The sequence below is a fragment of the Podarcis filfolensis genome (assembly GCF_964270895.1).
Source record: "Podarcis filfolensis genome assembly, chromosome: 15".
In the NCBI taxonomy this organism is placed as follows: Eukaryota; Metazoa; Chordata; class Lepidosauria; order Squamata; family Lacertidae; genus Podarcis; species Podarcis filfolensis.
The window spans coordinates 6,026,295-6,051,697 of record NC_139618.1 but is presented as its reverse complement, the minus strand read 5'-3'; the positions used below and the strand labels follow the sequence as shown (position 1 = coordinate 6,051,697).

The 25,403-nt window shown below is 45.0% G+C and overlaps 1 protein-coding gene and 1 long non-coding RNA gene across 7 annotated transcripts in view; one reads left to right on the top strand and one right to left on the bottom strand.

The window, feature by feature from the left end:
* The first annotated feature begins 2,775 nt into the window (after positions 1-2,775).
* On the top strand, positions 2,776-6,248 carry LOC310750263. Its single transcript, XR_014542034.1, has 2 exons — positions 2,776-2,836; positions 5,322-6,248. It is a non-coding gene; the product is annotated as an uncharacterized lncRNA (long non-coding RNA).
* Positions 5,819-25,403, bottom strand: part of USP32 (ubiquitin specific peptidase 32) — a 122,531-nt gene continuing 102,946 nt past the window's right edge. For all 6 annotated transcript variants that reach the window (XM_083587381.1, XM_083587384.1, XM_083587379.1 and 3 more), the window contains exons 22-34: positions 25,179-25,352; positions 23,472-23,646; positions 21,658-21,809; positions 21,015-21,129; positions 20,721-20,932; positions 19,740-19,924; positions 18,598-18,684; positions 16,905-17,025; positions 13,339-13,530; positions 12,443-12,737; positions 11,226-11,644; positions 10,457-10,549; positions 5,819-9,598 (exon numbers count right to left, since the gene is read on the bottom strand). In XM_083587381.1, the coding sequence (XP_083443507.1) occupies positions 9,425-9,598; positions 10,457-10,549; positions 11,226-11,644; positions 12,443-12,737; positions 13,339-13,530; positions 16,905-17,025; positions 18,598-18,684; positions 19,740-19,924; positions 20,721-20,932; positions 21,015-21,129; positions 21,658-21,809; positions 23,472-23,646; positions 25,179-25,352 (2,394 nt within the window). In that variant the 3' untranslated portion in view covers positions 5,819-9,424. The remainder of the gene's footprint in view (positions 9,599-10,456; positions 10,550-11,225; positions 11,645-12,442; positions 12,738-13,338; positions 13,531-16,904; positions 17,026-18,597; positions 18,685-19,739; positions 19,925-20,720; positions 20,933-21,014; positions 21,130-21,657; positions 21,810-23,471; positions 23,647-25,178; positions 25,353-25,403) is intronic.

The window sequence follows — 25,403 nt, the reverse complement described above, 5'->3', positions numbered from 1 at the left end:
AGAGCAGACAATCCAAACACAATACAGGAGAAATTGTTGACATCTCTGGAAAGGGCTATAGCTCACTGGTTCAAGGGACAAATAAATAATGATACTCTAGTTCAGCCCACAAGCCAGAGTTTCCATAGCTCAGTTGCTTTGCATGCAGAATGTCCATGGATCAATCCCCGGTATCTCAATGTAGGGCTGGGCGGGAATCCCTCACTAAAACCATGGAGAGTTGCTGGCCACTCAGCGTAGACAATACTGGGCTAGATGGACCAATGGTCTGACACAGTATAAGGCAGGTTCCTATGATGCCTCAAATGGCTAGTTCTCATTAAATGTCTCTCAGCCAGTAACCGTTTTGCAAAGCATAGTCCCTACCTTAGGAAGCAGCAGCTGCTCAGCATGGGTCCAAGCGAAGGTCTGTTTGCCAGGTCTTTCTCTTTGGCAGAAAAGTCTTAAATGGGGTAGTGTGCTGCAACAAAATGTACACAAAATATAGAGTAGATTTTAGGAAATCATATCCTGACCTACAAGCAGTTTGCAGGGTAGTTTATAAAGAATTAAAATTATAATAAAAGCAATTGAACAAAACAAAACAAAATCACATATTTATCTCCTGCTAAATATAGTCTTTAAGTGGTTTACAAAATATCTGTCTATCTATCTATCTATCTATCTATCTATCTCTCTATCTATCATCTATCTATTGTATTTTAATTTTTTTGAAGATAATCTTTATTGATTTTATGATTACATACTATACATATACACATTACTTTACATTTACATTTACTCCTAAGAGTTGACTTCCCTCCTTCCTTCTTCTGGCTTTTTTATGTCATCTCTAAGTTTTTCGCATTGTGTATCATCTATCTATTGTAGTGGTTAGAGTGTAGACCAGGGTTCGAATCCTCTCTTGGCCATGATGCTTACTGGATGACCTTGGGCCAGTCACTGCCTCTTAGCCTAACCTACCTCACAGGGTTGTTCTGGGGATTAAGTGAGGAAGGGAAGAACCATGAATGCCACCATGAGCTCCTTGTTATATTTTTCTCCAATGAAACTGAGAAACTGCAATACAAAAAAATGCAATAAAACATCAATATGCTCTCCCCCCGAAAAGAACATAGCTGCACATTTGAAACACCTTCATAGTCAAGGATTTTTCTCCTCAGCCTCCCTCTCACAGAGGCATATCCCACCTCAGAAAGACATCACTCGCCATAGGCATCACATCCAAATTTGGCCTTATGTCTGCACAAATCAAACCACGCCTGCTACTCATGCAATTCACTCATCCCATTCTGCCACCAGTACACCCAAACACAGCACCATTTGCTCCATTATCTCCCAGTCAGCCACCAGCAACCACTCAACAACAAAAAATGCACTGTAGGAACGCCCCAAGGGTGTCCTGCCAAAACATTCGCCGACAGAACTGTGTACATGACAAGGCAAATTGCTACCCATCAGTCACACGAAAGTACTGTTCCCGACAGCAGTCTGGGTTTTACCCCAAGACGCCGTCTCCCACCCAAGACTAGTCTCAGCGGGTGGAACTGAGCACACACCCCTCTCCCTGGTGCTCCTTCCCTCTCGCCAAGAAGTGCCCTCAGGAAATTGCACCCACCCAAGAGGCATGCCAAAAAATAAAACCCCACAAAAGTACCCTCGCCATGGCTGCCAGACCTCTTTGCCTCCGTGGTGCTGGTTTTGTAGTTCTCCAGAATGGATGGGAATAATAAGTCAGAGACAACTGGGGTCCCAGAGCTATGTCCCACTTGAGGCAAGCCAAGGCTCTGTAACATGGGGGACAATAACTATTTTTGCAAAAAAAAATAATACAATAAATAAATAAATAAACTGTTTTTACTACTGTGTCTTAATGCTGCAACCTAACCTGGATAGAAAATGGGCAACCTACAGGGAATTGCTGTACTTTACGGGGGGGGGGGGACCCAAACTGAAATCAATTGAAAATGTAAGGAGCCACGTTATGGACTGGTTACAATACCATCAGTTACACAAAATGCTTAAATTAGATGGGAAAAAATGGTTTTCTGAACCAAAGCTCACAATTCGAAAAAGAACTTTTGTCCAAAATCTGTTACTAGGGTGGGAAACAAAAGACAAGCTTGTCAAAGCCTCAATGACACACTGGGCAATAGATATGTCACAATATAGATATTAACCTCTGGGAAAAACTCTGGAAAAGTGATTTAAAGTTCATAGCATGTTAATTCTTTGAAGGAGAACTACTTGAAAATGATTTACAGGTGGTATTTAAGTGCTGGAGATGCAAAGAGGTTGAAGGAACGTTCTTTCATATGTGGCAGACTTGTAAAAGAGTAAAAAATGAGTATTGGGAAATGATCCATAATGAATTGGAAAAAAATGTTTAAAAGTACTTCCCCCCCCCCCCCAAAAAAAAACCCAGAGTCCTTTCTGTTGGGGATAATTCAGACTGAAATTCCCAGGTGTCAAAAAAGGTTATTTATGTATGCCACTACTGCGGCCCGTGTTTAGTTAGCCCAAAAATGGAAAACAATCGAGGTCCTGACTAACGAAGAATGGTAAGTTAAATTGACAGAATATGTGCAGCTTGCAGATTTTACAAATTAGACTAAGAGGACAAGAAGAACATACGTTTAGAGAAGGTTTGAAAATGTGGATAATGGCTCTCGTGAGAGTGTGGAACAACCCATCATATCATAAGAAGAGCCCAGCTGGACCAGGCCATTGGCCCATCAGTGGTGGCATAACACAAAATGGCTGCCATGAGGCATGGCAGGACTCAAAATGGCTGCTGCATCTTAAAGAGCAGGAAAGGAGGGAGGACCACAAAATGGTGTAAACAGCCCAAATTAATGAGGAAAAGGCACTTACTTCAGTCACTTCTTCCTCACAGGGAGCAGCTTTTTCTCCCCTCTCCTTTGTTCAGAAATGTATTACCAGTAAGTAGGCATGTTCAAGACAGAGAAGGCCAAGCTAGTATAAACATGAATGGAGCAGGAAGAGCAAACAGTCTCTTATGCTAGGGTGGTTCTCGAGGGGATATTTACTGAGGCAAATTTACTGGCAGACACCCTGGCACACACTCTCATGGGCACCTGTATGAATCCCAGCAGGAAACTTTTTTTTTTTTAAGCTAATACTACTGAAGGGACAGGATACCCAAATCCTGTCTGTGAAATCACCCCAGGCCTCAAAACTGTCCAAAATTCCCTTTCTCTCTCCTAAAAATCCAAAACAGCTTTTCTCTGCTCTTCTCTGCTTTTCTCACAAGATGCTGTGGCAAGGGCAAACCGTTACTTTTTATCAGTACAAGAAGGCTTCAAAAAGCTAATGAATAGGCTCTGTTCAAAGCAGGCCTGAGAACTGAATCTTATCTCATTCTAGCTGCAACATCTTTGGACATGTTGAACCACTCTCATTCCCCTTTCCTGGGAAGGGTGCCAAGATTCCACAATAGTCCCAAGACAGCTTTCTGTTCATGCTCAGAGGAACTCATGGGCAGGACTCTTGAAGGAGGAGGAGAAAAGGGGAGGGGATATATACTCTGTGCACATGCGGTGCATGCTTTTTGTGAGTTATCACACTTGCTCCTTCTACCAGTTCATGGATGGTAGAAATAAAGCTTTTTCTCCGAAACTATTCCTTGAGTGTCTGTTGACTCCCATCTCCCTTTCCCGGGCGCAATATTTTTCCCACCCGAGGGCAAAGCCTCATAAGGCTACACTACAGCACAAAAATTGAATTCAGTGTTGTAAAGGAACGAACAAGTGATAGATTTCGTCAAGTACAAAAAAAGTTACACGGTATTGACACTCTAGCCTTTTTTGCATTCATGATGGGTGCCACATAACGGAAGTTACGACTGGGTTTTCCAATCCTACATTGGAAGTTGTGCTGGTGCAGGAATTGACCAGGGGACTAAGAGCTGTGAAGAGCCCCTTAATTTTCCTCACAGAATAATATGGCCCTCAGAGTGTTTTAGACGTCAATCCCTCTTCCCAGGGAACTCTGGGAACTGGAACAGTGTGAGGGTCACCCCTAAGAAACTACATTTCCCAATCTGTAAATTTATTTCTATTCCACTTTTCCTCCACGGATGTTCAAGGTAGTGTACATGGGATAATCTCCTCCCCTATTTCATCTTCGAAGCTCAGGATGAGAGGCCGTGTCTTGTCCCAAGATTGCCCAGCAAACCTCATGACTTGGGTGGAGATTTGAACACAGATCTCCCAAGTCCTAGTTCCAACACTATTAGTCCGAGAGGTCATTTCCAAGAGGATTTCATAAAGATCAAAGTCCTTAGGAATTTTTACCTAATATTAATATATTTGCATTATAAATCCATTGTTTATGGGCAGCACAGAGCGAAAACAGAGAAAGGTTCTTGTCTGGTAGCTTTATCCATCACCATAAAAATAATCATGGCATAATTATGTATGACTGGGAAAAGCGGAAGTCACAAAGAATCTGCAATTAATGTAGGCAGGACAGCAATGCAATCCTGTGCAAAATTACTTGAAAATCAGCTCCACTGTGTTGAAAGGGGCTTGATCCCAGGTAAGCATAGAATTGCAGCCCAAATTACCATTACTGTACATGCTAATGTAAGAAAATCCTGATGGCCATTTGGAGAGTGACTAATCTGTAGCAGAGAAACACCCACCCTCTACATTTCAGAATTTTCTATTCTTCAGTTCTTCACACTTATTCAGATCAGTTTGCATATATTATTTTTAAATCTCCTGATAAAAATTCAGCAGCGTTTTAACTCTGGATTTCTCCTAATGCAACACATTTTTGCATTCAGTTTTGCCTAACACACCCCTTTTCAAAGCAAAGCCCTGATATAATGCATATTGGTATATTTTCACTATTTTTATGCACACCTTACCGTAGCTAGCCTATGCATTCTTGCACATAAATATTACATGGCAGGAGAATTGGAATTGCATTGTGAAAGCTTAAGGGCAAATTTCAAAGGATGACCATTTCAGTTTGTGGATTGGTTGGAAAACTTGAAGCCTGTAAGTTCTCCTTGAAATGCGAACGGAATCAAATTTGTCTCCCATCCGTGTGTATCTAACTTTCTTCACGTGGTCAATTTGCAAAGAGCAGCAGGAACCTTGGGAGAACTTCAGAAGCAGATGCTGCCACCAGCTGGTCTTGATGTTGGTTACATCACCACCCTTTGCAAAGAACTTGGTGGCGAATTATTTTTCTGACAAGCCTCAACCTATTCCCCCCTTCCTACAGAATAGTTACCACTTAGCAGAAAAGGTGGTTTCAGCAGATTTAACTTTTGTGTTCTGTGTTGCAAGGAAGCCCAAGGACAACTACAGATGATCTTGCTGCTTCATGGGTGGAGGAAACTGCCCTGTACCAAGTCAATTAGCCAAACTTATCATGTTATTGCCAAACCTGCCTGGCAGAGTGATGGATGTTTTTCCTGCCATTTGCTACCAAATCTTTTTTTAACTGGCAATACCAGGGATGGAGCATGGGACCTCCTGTACCACAAAGGGACTATTTGGTTTGCAAGGTAGGTTCAGTGTTTCATCCATTTTTAGGCACTTTATGTAATAATTATATACTATGTCCCTAACCTTATTTTGCAGCTAAAACAGGCACTGCCCATATGGCAAATTCATGCTTTCACCACACGGAAAGGAGCGACATCTTTTTGATGGTCAAATTCCACCCAAATGTATATTTATTTAAATATGGATGGGGAACATAAAATGGATCATAAGTCAACTCACTCATTTTTTAATAGAAATTTCTAGAAAAGAAAAGGGAAAGGAATTGAGGCAGCAGATTGCATCCACAGTATTTAATTTGTTTGAATAATATAGTTACAGATAAACAAGTTCACTCCATATACAGTTACTTGGACTTTTTTTTATACAGTTCATATTCCAATACATTAATACTTTTTTATTATTTACACAGTACTTATGTACATGGTCTTTCTAAATTCAGTGCATTGTCAATAAGTTTTTATACAATAATTTACAAAGTGAATGTGGTTAAGAGTTAACTTAATAAATTTCCCTGTTAAATTTAGGAATTAATTTAATTTTTATTTCTCCTTAAAAATAATAATTAAGAATTGATGTAACAAAGCATGGCAGATTTTTAAAATGGCATTAGTAGATCGTTTCAGTGACAAGAGAAGTTCTGAAAGGAAAGTTAATCTGAAGACGAGTTCGGAGGAGTTTGTAAAAGGAAAAACAGATCGGGGTGTCTCAAAATAGTATTGAATCCAGAAACTCCGCCGGTTTGGAAGGCTTGGTTTTCTCCAACCTCACTGCCCTGCGGAAAATAAATTTAGGAGCAATACCCTGTGAACATTACCAGCAGGGGCAGCACCTACCCAAGTCATATTGAAGTGTTATTACCGGGTGCTCAATAATCGCCCCACCCCACCTTTGGCAAAGCTTAAACCTAATTGTTAGAAATTACTGGACTGAGAAACGGTGTCCATCAAAAAGATCAATGCCCGAACAAGGGCCAAATTTAGCTTCTAAAGAAATGGACTTTCCAAAGAGTCAAGTCAGACAGTCGCCCGCTGCCAGAGCTCCTAAGGTGGAGGATGTCCCTGACTCTATACAGAGGTTGTAGCCATGAGTCATGGATTCATGCTATCTCCCCTGATCCTGATTGGCAGAGGTATCAAGGCATCCCACAAACATGTCAGTGTGTAGGACAGGCCCCTATGTGAAATGCCAGCGCCACCACATGACTTGACATGGGATATTGACATGGGGTGGGGAACCTATGGCCCATCCAGGTGTTTCCAGACCCCGACCCCCATCAGCTAGCATGGCCAATGTTCGGGGCTGAGGGCCACAGGTTCCCTACTCCTGGTCTAAAGATTTCAGACGGTCTCAGAACATCCCCCCCACCCAAGCAAGTGCATGCAGGGACGCAGCTAGAGGCCCACACTGAATCTGTCGGAAAGTTGCACGGGGTCAAGAAAAGCAACTTCAAAAAAAAAAAAAAGTTTGTAAACCCTGAAAGCTCAATCAAAGAGGAGACAGGGAAGCAAAAGCTGTGCCTTGATAGTGATTAAGCTAAATGATTCTGTTTCATGGTAGGAGTGGCAGGTAGAAAAGCATATTGCAAATAAATAATGTGACTTTTGGCCAAGTTCCCACTGAATTGTGCCTAGGCTGCTCAGATGCCTGAATATAACTCGATGGAAAAATAAAATTAAAAAATCCTCTACTTAGAAATCTAGCTTTTCAGGGACAAGTGTGTTTGCTTAGCTTTCTCCCTGACCTGCAACTTTTCCAAGTGTGTTTGTTTTGTCCACAGGAGCCATTCAGTCATCAGAGTCCCCGCTTGAAATTTTCATATGGTACAGGCCAAACAGAAGTTCAGCAGTTCAGCAAAAGCTAGGCTTTTTGTTGTTGTTCCAGTTTATAAATTAACACTCAAACCCTGACACTGCCTGCTTATTCTGACAAATTAAGGAGTTACAACCCTGTTTAAACTCACGAGTTATCTTATTCAACAATGTCCTTTAGAGGGGTGCTTTGGAATAGCAAGAGAATTCAGATGAAGATAATGGCAGAGTCACTTGGGCTCCCAGACTAGGGGACCAATTACTAAAGTTCTTACTTCTGAGCTAGTGGATTTTCGAAGAAGTCTGTTGGGCCCAAGTCTGCAGGGATTCAATATCTTCACAGATATTTCTGGTCAAAAAGGAGTTCTGATGCAGATCTCTTTTTTTGCAGACCTTCCTACAAATGAACTCCATTGGTGGGACAACAGACTTGGCTTTCAAAAGTTGTAAATTAATGCCAACCTTATTACGGGAAGAAATGGGGCACTATTTTTCTTTCCAGGTCATGGGATGCAGCAGGGAAGCATGCCTAGGTTTGCTCGCAGACTGGATAAACTTCAATGTTAAAACCGTAATAGCTACCCAAGCAGGATTTCTTGTTCTTTAAGCAAAAGAGGTGCCCTCATCCTTCACTCCAAAAACACTTGGCAGTAATAAAATTAACTTATGTCTGAGTTTTAATTATCCTTTCCTTTCATTTAAAGTGCAATTTAATTAAAAACACAACACACACACAACTATTTCACACTGCTCACAAACTTGAATCTGGGGGGCAATTTTCTAGGGTCTAAAGCCCAGAGCAGAAGAAATGCCTGTGAACTCTTAACCATGGTGGAGAGGTCAGAAGACGGGGGCAGAGCAACCTGTCATTCCCCTCTCCACTCACCCCTTGCCCAACATAAATTCCATGAGCACATGAGTAAACATTGCAGCGTTCCCATCTCAACCAAGATTTATAGATTTGTTAGTTTAGCATCCCATGTTCCCCTCCTGGAATCTCAACCATAGTTACTAGTTTACTAGTGTTATGTCTGCACCAGGCCTGAGATCTTAGGAGCAAACTTCTGTGTGATGTAGATTCTAAGATGGGGCACTAGTGGGCCCAAAAGCATGTTCAAACTTTCACATAAGGCAGGAGGGCAGCTCACACATTGATGCCAGGAAAAGCTTAGGGCCTCCTGACTTCAGATTGGGGATGAATGCCAAATAATCCCCCTGTTCTCTCCCCACTCTCTCGTGAGTAGGATGGCATCATATCAGCCACAAAATCACAGAGAGGATAGGAGAAATTCCCCTCCAAGCCATTCTGAAAGCACACGGCTCATCCAAGAGGGTGGAACTGACACAGCCAAAAGCCAAGAAACAAACCAAACTGAGACCAGTGGGGTTAAGAACGGAAAAGGCAGGAAATTCCCTAAGCCATGATGTTTGCTCCTCTGTGCAGGTCGCCTATCCTGGGCTTTCCTTATCTTGCCACTAAAAAAAATGGAATAAAACTTCAGAAAAAGGAGGTAGCAAATTCATGTTGTCTACAGACAACACTACAAGTTCAATCGTCTTAAATCTGAAGAGAGCATCCAAAAAGGTTGGTTTTCTTCTTCTTCTTCTTCCTATGGGTAATTTGTTTTTGTTTTAAAAAGGGGGGGAGGGAAGCAAACACCTTTCTATTACTCTGGGCCAGCTTTTATTTGGGCTACTTACAACTTAAGCTTTCTTGGTCCTAGTTTGCTTACATCAAACTAGTTTAAAAGCCAAAGGTAAAAAAAAAGAAATCCAACCAATGGGTGCTATTCCCCCCCCTCCCCGCCCAATGTGTATGGAGAGATCTGAACAAAAACACAAAAAAAACCAAAGCTATCTCAACCGGTGAGCTGCTATGTAATTAGGGATTCTTTCTTTCTCTTTTCTTCTAGTTGTGCTTTCAGATCATGAGAGGAAAATAAAAAAATAAAAACTACGTTTAGCTCTTCCGCTCTGCTAAAAACCACTTTTTTTTCATTTTTTGCCAAACGGGAGGCAACTTTTCAAGGGCGCTCCCTCGCAGCGGTCTGCGGCGCCTCCCCTGGCTTGCGCTCACTGCAGCACGCAGTACTTCTTGTAGTCGGACTCAAAGTCTTCGTCCATGCTGCTCGTGTCTGCCATGTTCTTGCCGTCTATCTTTGGCAGAAATTGTGCATAGTCCACTCCTTGCTGCTCGTAGAAAAGGATGTAGGCGGAGTCCGTGTCGATTTCATCAGGATGCAATTCCTGGAAGAGGAAGAGGAGGAGGGGATGCTCATTTTCTTCCAACAAAGAACCCTGTTTTTTTAAAAAAGCGCTCTTCTAAAAATTAAGCTGGGCGGAGCACAAGTTTGGAAACTGCAGAATCTCAACCATCCCCGCCCCCGGGGCTAGTGTGATGGACTGGCTGGATGCCAAGGAGACACCAGCTGGGGACCCCCCAAGAGAACCCCCAAGGGAAGACTGCTCAGAGCCAGGGGATTGGTGGTGGGACGAGGATGAGTGGTCAGAGGGAGGACAGTGAAGAGGTAACAAGTGAAGAGGTGTTTTTATGTTGTGAACCGCCCTATGATCTACAGGTCTAGTGTGGTATACAAATTTAATAAGTATCAGGGTTTAGTGAGCAGGAAGTGAGCAGGAAGTGAGCAGGACAGTCCAGAATCAGAAGGCTGGAGAGGAGGCAGAATGAAGAAGCCAGGGGGTCTCCCCCTCCTGCTGCGACTTGCTCCCCTTGAAATAGTATGAAGAGGGCATAGCAAAGAGAGACAAGACGAAGAAGCCTCAGGTTGCTGGGGAAAGACCCAGAGGAGGAGTCTTAGAGAGCAGCGGGAAGGCAGGGACCTTCAGTCCTCACAACTACCTCATTGTGGAAATACCTACTGGGAAGAGTTGCTTTGACCACTAGGCTTGCACTGTTTAAGTTTCTTTGAATAAAGAGTTAACATCTCTGACACCGGGTGTTTTATTTATCTGAATCATCCGAATTACGGGAAAATGAGCTCCCTCCACAAACAGTCACACGTGGGTCAGAGCAGCCGCCTCTTATGCCTGGCCATCATCACGACTGCCCTCACATTCTTTCTTAAGGAAGGCAAAGGAGATTACCTTACAGCTGCTGTCATTGTAACAGTACCACTTGCTGTTGGGGTTTTTGGCGTAAGTGACGTAATGACCTCCTCCCATAATTCCTGAATGGCACTGGAAGGGGAGGAAAAAGCAGTTTTGTATTGCTGGCCCAATCAACAAGGTTGTAGCAGTAGTCGGTGTTGTTCTATATTTATTTACACACACCCATTGCCCCTGACAGGTTACCCCAATGCTGGTGGTCCTCCATATGTTGTGGGACACCCAACTCCCATCAGCCCCAGCCAGCATGGCCAATGGTCAGGGACAATCAGAGCTGAAGTCCAGCAACACCTGAAAGGCATCAGGTTCCCCAACCCTGGCACAGACAATAAGTGTTCCTCAACTTCCATTAGCTCACACCATCTGATGAATTTTGCATCATTTCATAAAGGCTCTGAGGGTACAAGCTACTCAATTGTACCTTGTTGATTCTATGCCCGCCAAGAGTCCTGCAGCACCCACATTCTACTTGACACGCTGAAGAGAGACCTCAAAATCCCACCCCAAGCCAAGCCAAATCCTACAAGTCATGTGAATTTTGGCAAATGAAGCACATTTAGCACCAATTTATTATTCCTGCCACCTGCCTCATGGCGATGCCTTTCTGACGCCTTCATCCCAGCCCTTTCCTTACCCACCTCTGCCTTTTGGGCACTCTGCACAATGGCGGACTTGCCTTCTGCCCTTCTACAAAATCCAAGCTTTTAAGAAACCAGTGCAGTCTCCCAGCCAAGAGTGAGTCACCTACCGAAATTGCATATAGGCTGTAGATGGGGTTAACACAGATCTCTCCTCTTTGGTCAACCACCATCTCCTCCTCCCCGTTGATGCTGCCGTTGCTGTGGGAGTTTTGCTTGCACAGGTATCCATTGGCTAAAGTCACCTCGCTGCTGTCCTGAGCGGCAAAGAGCTCGCCCTGGCTACCCCCCAAGGCATGCCCTCGGCTGAAGCCGTCTCCTTGGTCGGGGGTGACCTTAGGGTCCGGGTCTGTACCGTTCTCTCGGGTCATGTCCAAGTTCTCTTTGCTGCTGGACAGTTTGTTTTTACACAGCTGGGGGAGCCGGAGCCGCCCCTTGCTTCTTCCCAAAGTCCTGGGGCTACCAGTTGGACTAACGTTTTTACTCGACGGACAGCCAGTTGCACACTTCCGCCCGGGAGATGGAGACGCTGGAAGAAGTGAATGAGCAAGTGTGCGAGTGAGAGAAAGGGAGAAAGTGGCAAAAAGCTGAACAGACAAGACTAAACTACCCACATTTAATCCCAAAACAAAGCTATTAACAACTTTTACATCAGTGGGTTAGGTAAAGCAGCCGGCTGCATCACACAGAGACTTCTAGGTCTTAACTTGCAAAGTTCATTAGCTCTAGCAACAGGGGTTTGCTCACTACTGTGTCTTGGTATACAACCTAGTAGCGAGGTATTTAGCAACATTACATACTCCTAGATCCAGGAAAGCATTTTCAATGGTTAACTTCACCATTTATGGAAGGCCCATTTGCCAGACTATTTGAGAATTCGTTCCTGCAAAAGCAGCTCAGTCAAAATGTGAGCCCATGTACCTCTACACCGTGTGTGTGTCCCAGAGGCCCAAACCAGTGACTCACACAGAGACACAGCCTGCAGCCTCTTCTAAGGGCAAGCAATTCTGCAGCATATGTCTACTTCAGGAGTGATGGAAATGACCTAATTTCACTCAGTACAGAGATGCGGCAGGATTATCTGCTCCCACCAAAGGCAGATTGGATTGGCAAGCCCAGTGCAGCGACTCATGCAGGAAAACAACAGCCAATTTCGAGGGCAGGTAATTTTGTGGGGTCCTGAAGTAGGCAAAACACAGCGGCATGTGGAGATGGAGCAGAATCACCTGCCCCCAGCAGAGGCTGGTTGGACACATCTATGGCAGTATTAACCAGTCCTCCATTTTACTCCATCCAGCCCAATGCAGAGATCCCTCCTCTCCCCTACCTTTGATATTATTTAAGACGCCGGAAGTGTTGAGGGAAGAGGGGCTCCTGGTCAGCACATCGCCCTCCCCGGCCACCGGGACGCTCTGCACCTCCATCCTCAGACACTCGTCTTGCGGAATCTGGGTCTCAGAGGGATCGTCAACCTGGGGAGTCAGCGGCTTCTGCAGCCAGCAACTTGGATCTCTTGGCACCAGGAAGGCACTCGGGTTGAAGCTCTCTCGGGGAAACTTGACGATCTTTTGGGATTTTATCCAGCGGCCATTGACAAACTGGAAACGCTTCAAGTGGATTATCTAGAACAAGAGATGTGGGAGGCAGGATCAGGTCAACGCTTCAACTATTAGCATGTCTTGTCTTTTTATAGTTTGCAGGCCTCATGGCAGGCCTTCTCGCCTCTCTTAATGTGAGTCACCTCCAGCGGCAATTGGTGCTCATTAGAGCCGGCAAGGCAGAAGACAGGAAGACCTACAGCATGTGGGGCCAGAGCCAATGGCAGGCAAAGCCAATTAGCTCTAGTCTTGCCCCCATTCTCCTCCATGCCATGTTCTACAAGGACAACATGGGACTGAGGAGGAGGAAACTGACAGGCAGGGCCTCCACTGCCAGAAGGGATGTGAGTAAGAAGGCAGGGAAGTGGGGGCTGGCTGAGGGCAGAACGAGGTTGGTGGGACGCTGCCCCATTTGTGCTAATGAACCAGCCTTCAGTGTCAGCTCTGGGAAACAGTAATCATCCAGAAGTAGGAACTAAACACTATATAAAATAAAGATGGAACTCGAGTGGTCTGACCCACGAGAAGCCAGCTTCATAGGGTCAATTAAAAACGAAGAATTGTAAGAAGCAGTGTACAGCCTGGCTGTAAAAATGGAAAGGAAAAGGAGAGCCTTGAATCATACCAGGATAGGGGGAAGCCTCCACAGGTCCAGCTTCTTGGTGGCCAAGCAGTGTGTTTTGCACTTGGAACAGTAGTACATCTCATCTTCACCTAGTTCCTCCTCGCTGGTGAAGGCCCGGAGGCAACTGTCCAGGTTGATTGGCTCAGCCTGAGCACGCCGGCTTTGCTCCACACTCCTGTGCTCCTCGGCCATCTGAAAGGGTGACAAGGCAAACACTTGAGGAACTCTGATGGCTTGCTCCTACTTAAAAACATGCCATCTCCTCTGACCCTGCTAGAAAAATGCAACCTGTAAAAATGCAACTCGTACAGCACGTTGGCAACAAATATTCGCACAGTTGTTCAAAAATAATTTTGCACCATTTATCAAATATGTGAGAAAGAGACAATTACTTACAAAGTGCCATGAAAACTTACAAACTACCTAAAATGAAGTGAACTTGCAATATCAGATTTTATTAGGTTCTTACAAATTCTTGACTTAGTTTTTCGTTTTTTAAATAAGTTCAAGAAGATCCAGGAAAAGGACAAGTTCAACGTTGTTCCCGGTAGCTGTGAGGTGCTGATGAAGTCATCTCCTCTGACCCTAGCTTAGATTCCTTGTCTCCTTCCAAAGAAAGATCTCTTAACAATGTACACCGCTTTACTTCACAGCCTGCATTAGCCTTTTTAAAATTAATAATAATAATAATAATAATAAGAAGAAGAAGGAGGAGGAGGAGGAGGAGGAGGAGGAGGAGGAGGAGGAGGAGGAGGAGTGAGTTTTGTGGAAGGAGAACCTCATGACACAGAAGCACTACCTTCATTTTCGGAAGGAGAACCTATAGACAGGGACAGTAGCTCAGTGGCAAAGCGAATGCATGTCTCGCAGAAGGTGCCAAGTTCAGTGCCCAGCATCTCTAGGCAGGGCAGTGAAATCCTGTCATTAATCCTGGGCAGCTGCTGCCAGTCAGTGTAGTCAATACCAAAATACTTGGATTAATGGTCTGGCCCAGTACAGAGCAGCTTCCCAAGCAGTAACACACCTTCTTTGGGGAGGGGTGAAGTGCACTGTAGGCAGAAGTGTTACCAAGTGAATTTTATCAATTCTTAACTTTAAAGATTGTTTGATTTTAACGTTTTTCTGTTCCCCACTTTGGGACCTCTGGGTGAAGGCCGGTTCATAAATGTCAGAAATAAAATGAAATAAACTCCTTGGCCACATGCCATTTCAGACTGCAGGTAAAGCAATGCTCCTTTCATATGGGAAGAACAAGGGGTCCCTAACCACAGAAACACAGGTGTCAGGGTGAAGGGTATTTGACTCACTTTCCCCAGTCTTAATTTTCTAAGCATGGGGAGTTATGGTTTCCCCTAAAATGGGGGGGCACATGTTCAATCTGGTGAATCCCCATTGCTAACTGAAGTGATACCAACTAGAACAGTTTTGATAATGTGACCAACTTGTTTCTGTAGACTGGTGGCTCCCAAGACCTACTAGCCTAAGGCTACCCAAGCGAATTCAGTGTGTCCATGGAGATTTGAACCCGAGTCAAGCCCTGTCTGCCGAAGTGCCCTGGCCCTTGGGCCATGAAGACTCCAATTTGCTGCTCTCTCCGTTTTCAGTCTGCTGCGATTCTGAGCCCCAAGTTATTCAGTCATCCCTCCACCCACTCCAGAAATCTCTGAGCCAGCAGTGAGACGAAAGAACCTTCAGAAGCAATTTCAGGCCATTGCAGAGGCAGAAGGGGTGGCCTCATGCAACGTGACAGCCAATAAAGCCTTTTGGCTAATTTAAAAAAATAAAAAATCCCAGACAACGAGAGTGGCTCGCGGCCAAGGAGGCTGCAGAAGCTCCATGCTGTCAGACAAATGCAAAAGCAGGAGCACTAAATTGATCTAATAAAACAGACCCTGCTGTAAGAGAACCTCTGGAGGAAGCTGCCTTGTGCGAAGATCACTGGCTCACTAGCTCAATATTGCCAGTACTGACTGGCAGCAGTTCTCCAGTGTTTCTGACGGGGGTCTCTCCCAGACCTACCTGGAGATGGCAGGGACTGAGCCTGCCTGCACAATATGTGGTCCGCCACTGAGCCACAGCCCTGCCAAACCAGTCAAGACTTCACAAAGCACTCGTAAGGAACTTGTGGCCTTGTGACCACAGCTCCCATCATGCCTGATCACTGGCTATGCTGGCTGGGGCTGATGAGAGATGGAGTCCAGGTTCCCCAGCCCTGTTATAGATGACCCGCGTCAGCAGGGCCAGGAGAAGTTTTGTACTTGTGTGGCCTATTTCAACCCAGCATGGGAAACTCTCTGATGCCACCACTGAGTTCCATCATGAAGAAGGATGCAGACTTGGTGGTAGAGCATCTGCTCTGCATACTGAAGGCCCCTGGTTCAACCCTTGGCACCTCAAGGCAGGGTTGGGAAAAGGAGCTTGTATGGAAACCTGGAAAGCCACTGCAGACAATGCTGACCTAGGTGGACCAATAATCTGGCTCGGTGTAAGGCAGCTTCCTGCGTTCACATGCTTTCAAATATATTGAAGCACCCATAAGGGCTAGGAACTTGGTTTTCACGTGAAAAGAAAATCTGGAGCCGATGCCGATTGGTGACTGCAGATGTGAGAAGGGCATTGCCTGCTATACAGTACAAGCTTTACAGGCCGAAGGTCCCAGGCCCAATCTTTCGCACCTCCAGGTTGAGGAAAGAGCCCTGCCTGGGACACTGGAGATTTGCTGCCAGCCAGTGTTGGCAATACTGGAGTTAGGTGGATCAGTGGTCTGATTCGGTGCAAGGCAGTTTCCTACGTTTCTAAGGAAAGTAGGAATATCCAAGTAATGCATCTTAAACTGAATTTCCTCCCACCCTTGTGGTTTGTTTTTAATGCATGGAATTTTAAGTAGGATTTTTTTTCTTTTATTGTGTTTATGTGTTTCAGTGGTTTCATTGTCATTTATTGCTGCTTCAGTTTTTGAAAGTTGTTTTCATTTATTTCTTGTATTGCATAACTTATTTAATGTGTAATCATGCCACTGCTTTTTACAGATGCAATTGCTTTATTGTATTGTGAAACGGCTTTGAGATGCTTCGTAGGAAGATGAATAACAGCAACAGCAATGGTAGTGCTCACTGGGGGGAAATAACCTCATTTTTTCTGCTGTTAGCTATGCTGCTGAGGATTTGGAATGTGGGGTATGCATCCTAAAAACAAAAACTCACCCCAAAAACAACAGCACACAAACACACAAGCAAAGAATCACACAGCAAAACAAGCAAACGGATGTACAAAGACACAACACATCTGGGCACTAAACCAGCTAGAAGGATCAGATACTATAACCCTGCTACCTGACCACCGAGATGACCTCAGAGGATGATCTAAGCACCTGAGCAGGTTGGTATGGGGAAGGAAGCACTAAATACACAATTCTGTGAGCTAGAGCAGAGTAGTATTTCCACTTTCAGCAGCAAAAACATCCAGAACTCACTTGTTTATTTAAAAAGACAGTCATGCATTGTCAGAAAGAACACATATACATATATCTGCTTAGGGTTCTTTTGCAATTATATATATATATTTACCCGTTCCTGTGACGTCTGGTAGCGGAGATGAAGTGCCGTGGGATCCCAGTCAACAGCGATGTTGGCATTCCCCATGTGAGCTCTCTCTTCAGTGCAGTCGATTTTACAGCCATGGCAAAACCTAGATTGGGGGTGGGGAAGAAGGAGGAGGCAGTGAGCAGAGAAGAGAGGGTGGGAAACTCTCCCTAAAGCTGACAAGGGCTGAAAATGCAAAAGATGGGCAGTTAATCTGGACAGGGCAGGTGTGGGCTGCTTTAGGTTAAGATCCATCAGTGGCAGAGCCAACTGTCTGGCATGGAAAAAGTCCCTGGTTCAATCCCTGGCATCTCCAGGCAGGGCAGGGGGGGACCCTTATCTGAAGCTCTGGTAAGTCATTTCCAATGTAAATTCTGAGCTACATGAACCTACAATTCTGGTTCTGTATAAGGCAGCTTTCTAAGCTCCTATTTAAATCAAACATCATGAGGACTAGAATCTTACTTTAGGGTCCGCGTCAGATCGTGTGCTCGGATTGCATAAAGTCCCAGGTTCAAGTTCTGGCATCTCCAGGCAGGCCTGAAGCCCTGGAGAGCTGTCACCAGTGCGGACAATACCGAGCTAGATGGAGCAGTGATCTGACTTTCTAAATTCCTAATCCAGCACAATGCAAACAGATTTGGGACATGGTGTAAACACAGCAGTTCAGTACACAGATATTGTGAAGGTGATTAACATGGCCAAGTTGGTCTTCACAGATCTGCCTGTTTTTAGAGATACAAGGGGCCACCCTAACAAAGGCGGTAAAGGGAAGGCAGGGTGTGAGGCTGACGGAGGGGAGGGGCTCTCCCTTCAGCCAAAGAACGACAGATTTCTAATTGGACCTGATGAAGCACCCACTTTTTTTTACTGAATGGGGTAACTGTGCCCCTGAAGGACCAGGTGCGCAGCCTGGGAGTCATTTTGGACTCGCAGCTGTCCATGGAGGCACAGGTCAAATCCATGTCCAGGGCAGCTGTTTACCAGCTCCATCTGGTACGCTGGCTGAGACCCTATCTGCCCGCAGGCTGTCTTGCCAGAGTGGTGCATGCTCTGGTTATCTCCCGCTTGGACTACTGCAATGCGCTCTATGTGGGGCTACCTTTGAAGGTGACCTGGAAACTACAACTAATCCAGAACACGGCAGCTAGACTGGTGACTGGGAGCAGCCGCCGAGACCACATAACACCGGTCTTAAAAGGCCTACATTGGCTCCAAGTACGTTTCCGAGCACAATTCAAAATGTTGGTGCTGACCTTTAAAGCCCTAAATGGCCTCGGTCCAGTATATCTGAAGGAGCGTCTCCACCCCCATCGTTCTACCCGGACACTGAGGTCCAGCACCAAGGGCCTTCTGGCGGTTCCCTCACTGCAAGAAGCCAAGTTACAGGGAACCAGGCAGAGGGCCTTCTCGGTAGTGGCACCCACCCTGTGGAACGCCCTCCCACCAGATGTCAACGAGAACAACAACTACCAGACTTTTAGAAGACACCTGAAGGCAGCCCTGTTTAGGGACGCTTTTAATGTTTGATGTATTACAGTATTTTAATATTTTTTTTTGGAAGCCGCCCAGAGTGGCTGGGGAAGCCCAGCCAGATGGGCGGGGTATAAATAAATTATTATTATTATTATTATTATTATTATTATTATTACTTGCCAAGTGGCCACCCTATGCTTACCTGTACCAGGGGCACCAAGCACACGAATTGCCATCCTTCTGGACCACTCGTAGGGTGAAAGGGTATTGGTATCCCATGCTGTCATCACTTTAAATAAATAAATGAACACACAAACACGATTATTTGTAACATGCAAAAGTTTTTTTAAATGATAGTCTTTCCCTAGTTTTATCTTCTATGCCTGTCATACCCCCCAGATATTTTGGGCACCAGCTCCTGCCAGCAGGGTCAATGGTCGGGGGGTAATGGGAGCTATAGTCTGAAACACTGGAGGGTACCAGGTTGGATTCTAAGCCACTCCAATGCCAAAGTATTTGAAAATGAAATATAGCTCTCTTCCCCCACCTCTTGCATTTTTTTCCTTCTCAACCATCCTGAGGTGGATTGGGCTAAAGTGTGTGACTGGTCCAAAGTAATCTACTGAGCTACCAGACTGAGGTTGTGCCAAGTACCTGAGGTTGTCATTTGTCCCAAAATAAGGCAAAACCTTCACAACTAATTCATTTTAATCATCTTTCCCCCAGAAATTTTGGGAGGAGGATTTAATGGCATTTCTTATGAAAATTACTTTTGCCTATGTGATAGAGAGTTAGGAACCAGTAGAAGTGCTACTCCTGTGTAATATTTCTAGAAATAAAAGAACCAGACTGGTCTACCCATTCCTTGTGCTCCCTTCCCAGCACAGTCTTCAGGGTTAAGTACTTAGTTCGTTCCTGAGGTCCGTTCTTACCCTGAAACTGTTCTTAACCTGAAACACCACTTTAGCTAATGGGGCCTCCCGCTGCTGCCGGAGCACAATTTCTGTTCTCATCCTGAAGCAAAGTTCTTAACCCAAGGTACTATTTCTGGGTTAGCGGAGTCTGTAACCTGAAGCGTATGTAACCCGAGGTACCACTGTACAGTTGGCAGGCTCCCTGGTATTTTTCAGCTTTCTTTCGCACTCTAGAACCTGAAGGTCTGTGGACTTTATTAATAAACTTGAACTGAACAAGGATTTAGGTCTGGGTTTTCCCAGTCCAAGACCCAATGTCTCACTACACCAAAGACTGGCTTGCTGGCTTAAGACGTCAAGAGCCCCTCAGAGACATTTTGGTGGCTAGATCACCCCCTCCTCCTTTGAGACATCCTGGCATTTAACTCACCAGTCCTGTGCATGGTTACTGGCTTCTTGGGGAGGGAGGGGACTTGCCAGCCGGGACACCTGGATCCAGACCGCATCATACAAGTCTTTCTTCCGCGTATGAACAGTGCACGGAACTATCAGTGGCATTCCAAAGAGGCTCGGCCGGTTCTTCTGAGATGAAAGGAAGTACTTGTCCATCCTCATCTGCATTGATCATTAAAGGGGGTTTTAAAAAGATGAAGAAAAAGATTCATTTTAATAATACGATATGATTTTTTCACTTTTCAGGAGGGCCACTATCATAGCAGGGAACTACTGTATTTTTCCATGTATAACATGCCCCTATGTTTTTTGGGGGGAAATTGCCCAAAGCTGTTGAGCACTTTTTTTTGGGGGGGGGGAGATTGCACAGAGTTGTTGAGCTTTTTGGGGGAGTCTACGCCGCCAATCATCTGCACGCTCGCTGCCATAACCCCACCATCACACTCAACGCCAACCAAAGCCAATTGCACGCACAACAAAATGACTTTTCCCACCTAAATGAGCTTGCCACACTAGCCAGGAGGGAACCTGCGTGCGGAAGGATCATGAGCTCAGTTCATTTCAGGTATTGAAAACAAATTCCAGATCAGAATGTGCTCAGAGACACTGTGGTTCTTTAATTCTAATTGTATGTCTGTTGCACCTGGCTCTGGTTTGTAGAGAGCTTGGGATTCTAATAAAAAGCCAGGTAGATACAACAAACCCTAATTGTATTCCTTTTGTGGCTGGATCGGAGAGATGGGATCTTGGGAGTGGTAGTAGATCTGACAAGCTTGCCCACCCCTGGTCTACACCACTGGGTCACAGTTCTCTCAGGTTTCAGACAAGTCTTTCCCAGCCCTCCTTGGGAGTTGCCAAGGACTGAATCTGTGACCTTCTGCAGACATCTACCATATTGGAAAACGGCAGATGCATGAACACCAGTCAAGCATCTTAGCCGCATTCATTCCCCACTAACCATTTTCCTGTGGACAGCAATGATGTAGCCTATGAAGGGGCTGTCGGAGGGAGAGGTCACATGGCCGTTCACCATCCCATTGGAGAAGCCGTTTTCCATCCTGCATGGCACCACTGTGTTTGGCATCCCATTCGGGATCAGGGTTGGCCGGGGAAGATCGCCATTCATCAGCACATTGATCATCCCGTTGGCTGACGGCACGCTGCAGAACTCTGAACCCAAGGGCAAAGGTGTTGGTTACGGGTTTCCACTGACTGTGATTATACTTATAAAATCCATGCAGGGACATTTTACCTGTTTGCACAGGGCTTGGAGTAGCTGACGTGGGGGATCCAGGGATCGGTACCTCGAATGCACACAGGGATGCGCTTGCCGAGAGACGGACTTTCTGGTTGTCTTGAGGAAAGTTCTTTCGAAAGCAAGAGAAAGCGACAGAGAGGGAGAGAGAGAACCCCAATGAGGCTAATAAAAAACCCACACGTTTAATGGGATTGCTTAACCATAATTATTCTGTTTTTTAAACAAAGTTTGCTGTTGGTCTTAATGTCCTGTAAATCTCTTAGAAGCCAACTGGGCATTAAATGGCATATAAATTAAATAATGGGTTGTGGTCAGTGCTCGTTCTACTCAAGCAGACCTATTGGAAATGATGGACGCCACTAGCTTGGGTCCATTAATTTCAATAGGTCTATTCTGAGTAAAACTTAGTTGGATACAAAGATGGGGAACTTGTGAAGTGTAACTCCTATCATCTCTGTGTTCTCTGAGGCTGGTGGGAGTTGGAGTCTGACATAATCTATGATTGGAGTGGAGGGTGCAGGCGGAAATAATCCCTGTCTTAAGAAAGTCACTGTTCTTAGACTAGTTTCGTTTCATCTTGGGGGGGGGAATTAAAAAGTGCATTTCTAAAAGCCCCGAGCAGCAAAAGCATCCTGACCTTTATGTTGGAGCTGTGCACTTCCGCAAGGAGGATCTGCTCCGGCTTCATGGCACAAAGTTCGCTGAGGTGCTTTTTCAGGCCTGTGTATTTCTCGTCCATGTTCAGCCTCAGTCCGTATCGAATGGGAGTTGTCCCATCTAGCTTAGTTACTGGGAGAGCAAAATAGAAAAGGGGGGTGAGTGGGAGAAAGAAAAGGCAACAAGTTTGAAAAAATCCTGTTTAACCAGCCCAGTTCTGTTTAACTGGCTGTTCGTTTTTTTAAAAAAGTGCCATTTCTGCTAGAGAACCAGGTAAGAGCTCCTTGATTATTAGATTGCAACTTGTGACTAATATCCAAGGCTGAGCATACTCAGTGCATCAGCTGCACACTGATTCTTGGGTATCCTGAGAAACCCAGATTTCATCCAGGGCGGTGGTGGAGGCACCAAAAAAACCTTCTAACTTATGTAACCTGGTAGAAAGCATTAAAGATTCACAGAGAAGCAGAATTTTTAAAGATCTGTCCTCCCAACCCACTTAAGGTCAGCTTCTCCAGCTGCTTGAAGTTTGCTCTGTTGACCTCGGTTCCCTGTACATGTTCAAGGAATGAAAGTCACCGTGAAGAATACCTGGAAGGGTTCCTTTCTTAGACTCTACAGGGAGAGTTCTGTATGATTCAAAGTAGACCAGAATATCTAACAGTTCATATTTTTCTTTTTCTAAAACTGCTTATTTCCTTTTTCGGATACTCAAACCATTAAAAACAAAAATCCAACCTGTACAATATCGTTAGTTTCTGTTTGCAAGTTTCAAAGTCCCAGGATGACAATACAAGCAACACTGCATGTATCTATAAACACACATATTGTCTGATTAAAGTGATAAAATCATGTAACTCAGGCTGTAATCCTATACTCATGTATGTGGAAGAAAGCTGCATTTAACTTAATTGAGTATACATGTGAAGGACAGCATTGTCAGGCTTGCAAAGGTTGATTAACATATGAATAATCTGTTTTCTTTACGTTTAACCTGTGATTCATTCCACAGCTTTTGGCATCCCCACCCCTTTTGAGTTTTAAGAATACTCTTTCTCTTCCCCCACCCCCAATGTATGTGTTTTGTATAAGCTCAAGCATTAAACATTTACATTGTAGTTTTCTGCTAGAAATATCAAAATGTAGGAAAATTGGGATTTGGACTGAGAAGATGCCCATTTTAAATTTCAAAGGAACTTTAACACAACATTGAAGGAAGAGTGAACTTAATGGTGATTACTTCCGAACGCATAGGTTCAAGTACTACAACTCTTGGGCTTGGATTCTAAATTAGCTGCACTTAAGTCCAACTGATTTCAGTAGGGAGAAAGCCATGACTATCTTTTTCGAAGCTACAAACATGAGTCTGACCAAACTGCGGGAGGCAGTGGAAGACAGAAGTGCCTGGCGTGCTCTGGTCCAGGGGGTCACGAAGAGTCGGACACGACTAAACGACTAAACAACAACAACAACAACAATCTTTCTCCAGTTGATTTCAGAAGAAGACAATCATAATTGTCTTAGTCTGGATCCAGCCCAATGAGCTTCCCCCCAAAAAGGGATCTTTTTTTCAACCAGCCACTGCAGAGTGATGATATCTGGGGTCCCAAGCAGTATAGAACTTAGTGCAACAGAACCAACAACTTGCAGCCAGTGCAATTCTTTCAGCAATGGTGGAACATGGTGGTGAGAATCAGTCCCAATGAGCAGTCAAACCACTGCATTTTAGGTTGTAAGTCCCTCTGGGCCTCATACCCGCCCATAAAGCACAGTGTACATAGAATCTTCACCCACCTATGATTTCAACATGCATGTAGCTGTCCATCGGGAGGGGCAAAGATAAAAAATTGAAAGGGTCAAAGCGGACGCTGATGTGCCCACAGGTCTTGCACTTCACTTGGGACCTCAGCTGCCCATGGAACAAGTCCACCACTATTGAGCGGTTCCTCCTCAGGTGGTTCTCCCAGGCCTGAAACAAAAGGGGGAAATAAAACCTGTGCAGAGAAGTCGGTAGAACAAGGAGATATATGCCCAATACTTTCACAGTGGGAACCTGAGGGCATCCAGTGAAGGGTGGACTCCAACTTTGATTGTCCCCAACCAGTGGCCAATGCTGGCTCAGGCCGATGGACACTGGAGGGCACTGGGCTGCCCATAGCTGCTCTTGGTGCAAATACGACACGAGGGAGATTTTGGTGCTCCCAGGTTTCCTATAACGTGCCCACCTAGCTGTGAGGCAGTCCTCACACTGGTGTCAGCCTCTCGGTGGGGTCTATCACTCCAGTCTGCAGGTACAGGCGCATGGAAGGAACGCTGCTTGGGTCAATAAATGAACAAATACTTGCACATAGAAATCTAGATGTGTGTGAGAAAGTTCTATTTTTCTAAATGCAGGGTTTTAAAAAGAAAAAAAAGATATATATTGGTTACAAAGCAGCATTTCATGATGTGAAATTGCCCTGCAGATTGAAGCTGAACACCCCACTGGCTGACCACCTGAGAGAGGACTAGGCAGGTATGAAGTTCAGATGAACCACAGCACCTCCTCTGCAGGGAGGGCACCCATGCAAAAGCCCAATTTGATCAAAATTCCCCAAGGAGTTGTATGTCAGAGAATGAGGCCCCCAAGCCCTAAAACTCTTCATAGTATTTACTGCATAAACAACAACAACAACAACCCCACTGCGGCCTGTGCTGGTGGCTAAGATCTATTAAAGGACTCCATCCACCAGGGGCTTTCCTTTTGCTCATCAGATGCCCCATCACACAATAATACACCTGAGAGCATTCACTGCTTTGTTTCAGCAAGTGTGTGCGTGCACAAACCCACATCACTCTGCTGTATCTTCACATCCCTCCACAAGTCAATTAAGGGGGCCTGCTGAAGTAGGTCGAGGATCCACACCAAGGGCAGCTGGTCCTATTTAGCCCTGCTGGCCCATTCCAACACCTCAATTCTTCTTAATGCATTTAAGGAACACTCCAGGAGGAAGCACAGCAGCAACAGCAGAGGGAGGCCCTCATCTCGGTTCCACCATCCTCACAGGCATGCTTTGGCAGAGATGTAAGAGAGGGCCTTTTGGGTGACTGCCCCCAGACTTTGAACTCACTCCCTAGAGAAACTAGACTGGCTCCCTCCTTGCTTTCCTTCTGCCAGCAGGAAACTGACTGATTTTAATGAAAGGGCTGTTGCCATGCTGTTTTTATTGTAATTATGTGTGTGGTTTTCATAGATTTTATATATGAGTTCTATCAATGTTTAATTGTTTTTTAACTATTGCTTTTTCTATGTTTTTAGTGGTTCTTATTTTTATCTGTAAGCTGCCTTGAATCCTGTCATGGAAAAAGGCAGGGCATAAATAAATACAACAACAACAACAACAACAACAACAACAACAACAACAACAACAACAATTACAATTCCTGAAAACAGCACAGGAAAAGGCCATGGATTGGTGGAGAGGAGGAAGAACCACATGCAGAGGCCCAGCACACACTCACCTCTGCTGCCACCTCCCAATCCGGCCGGCCGTCACTGTCTTTCAGTTCAACGTACGGCTTATCATGCACTCGGTTCAGATCCTCATGGAGACCATCCAGAAGAAAAGCCAAGAGCTCCTGAGAGTCTTGCTGCTGGAAGCCATTAAATCTGGGAGCGTATTTAGCTATTGTCCACTGAAAGAAAGCAAAACACACAAGTCACTGGCCTTGACTGCAGCCTCTTTC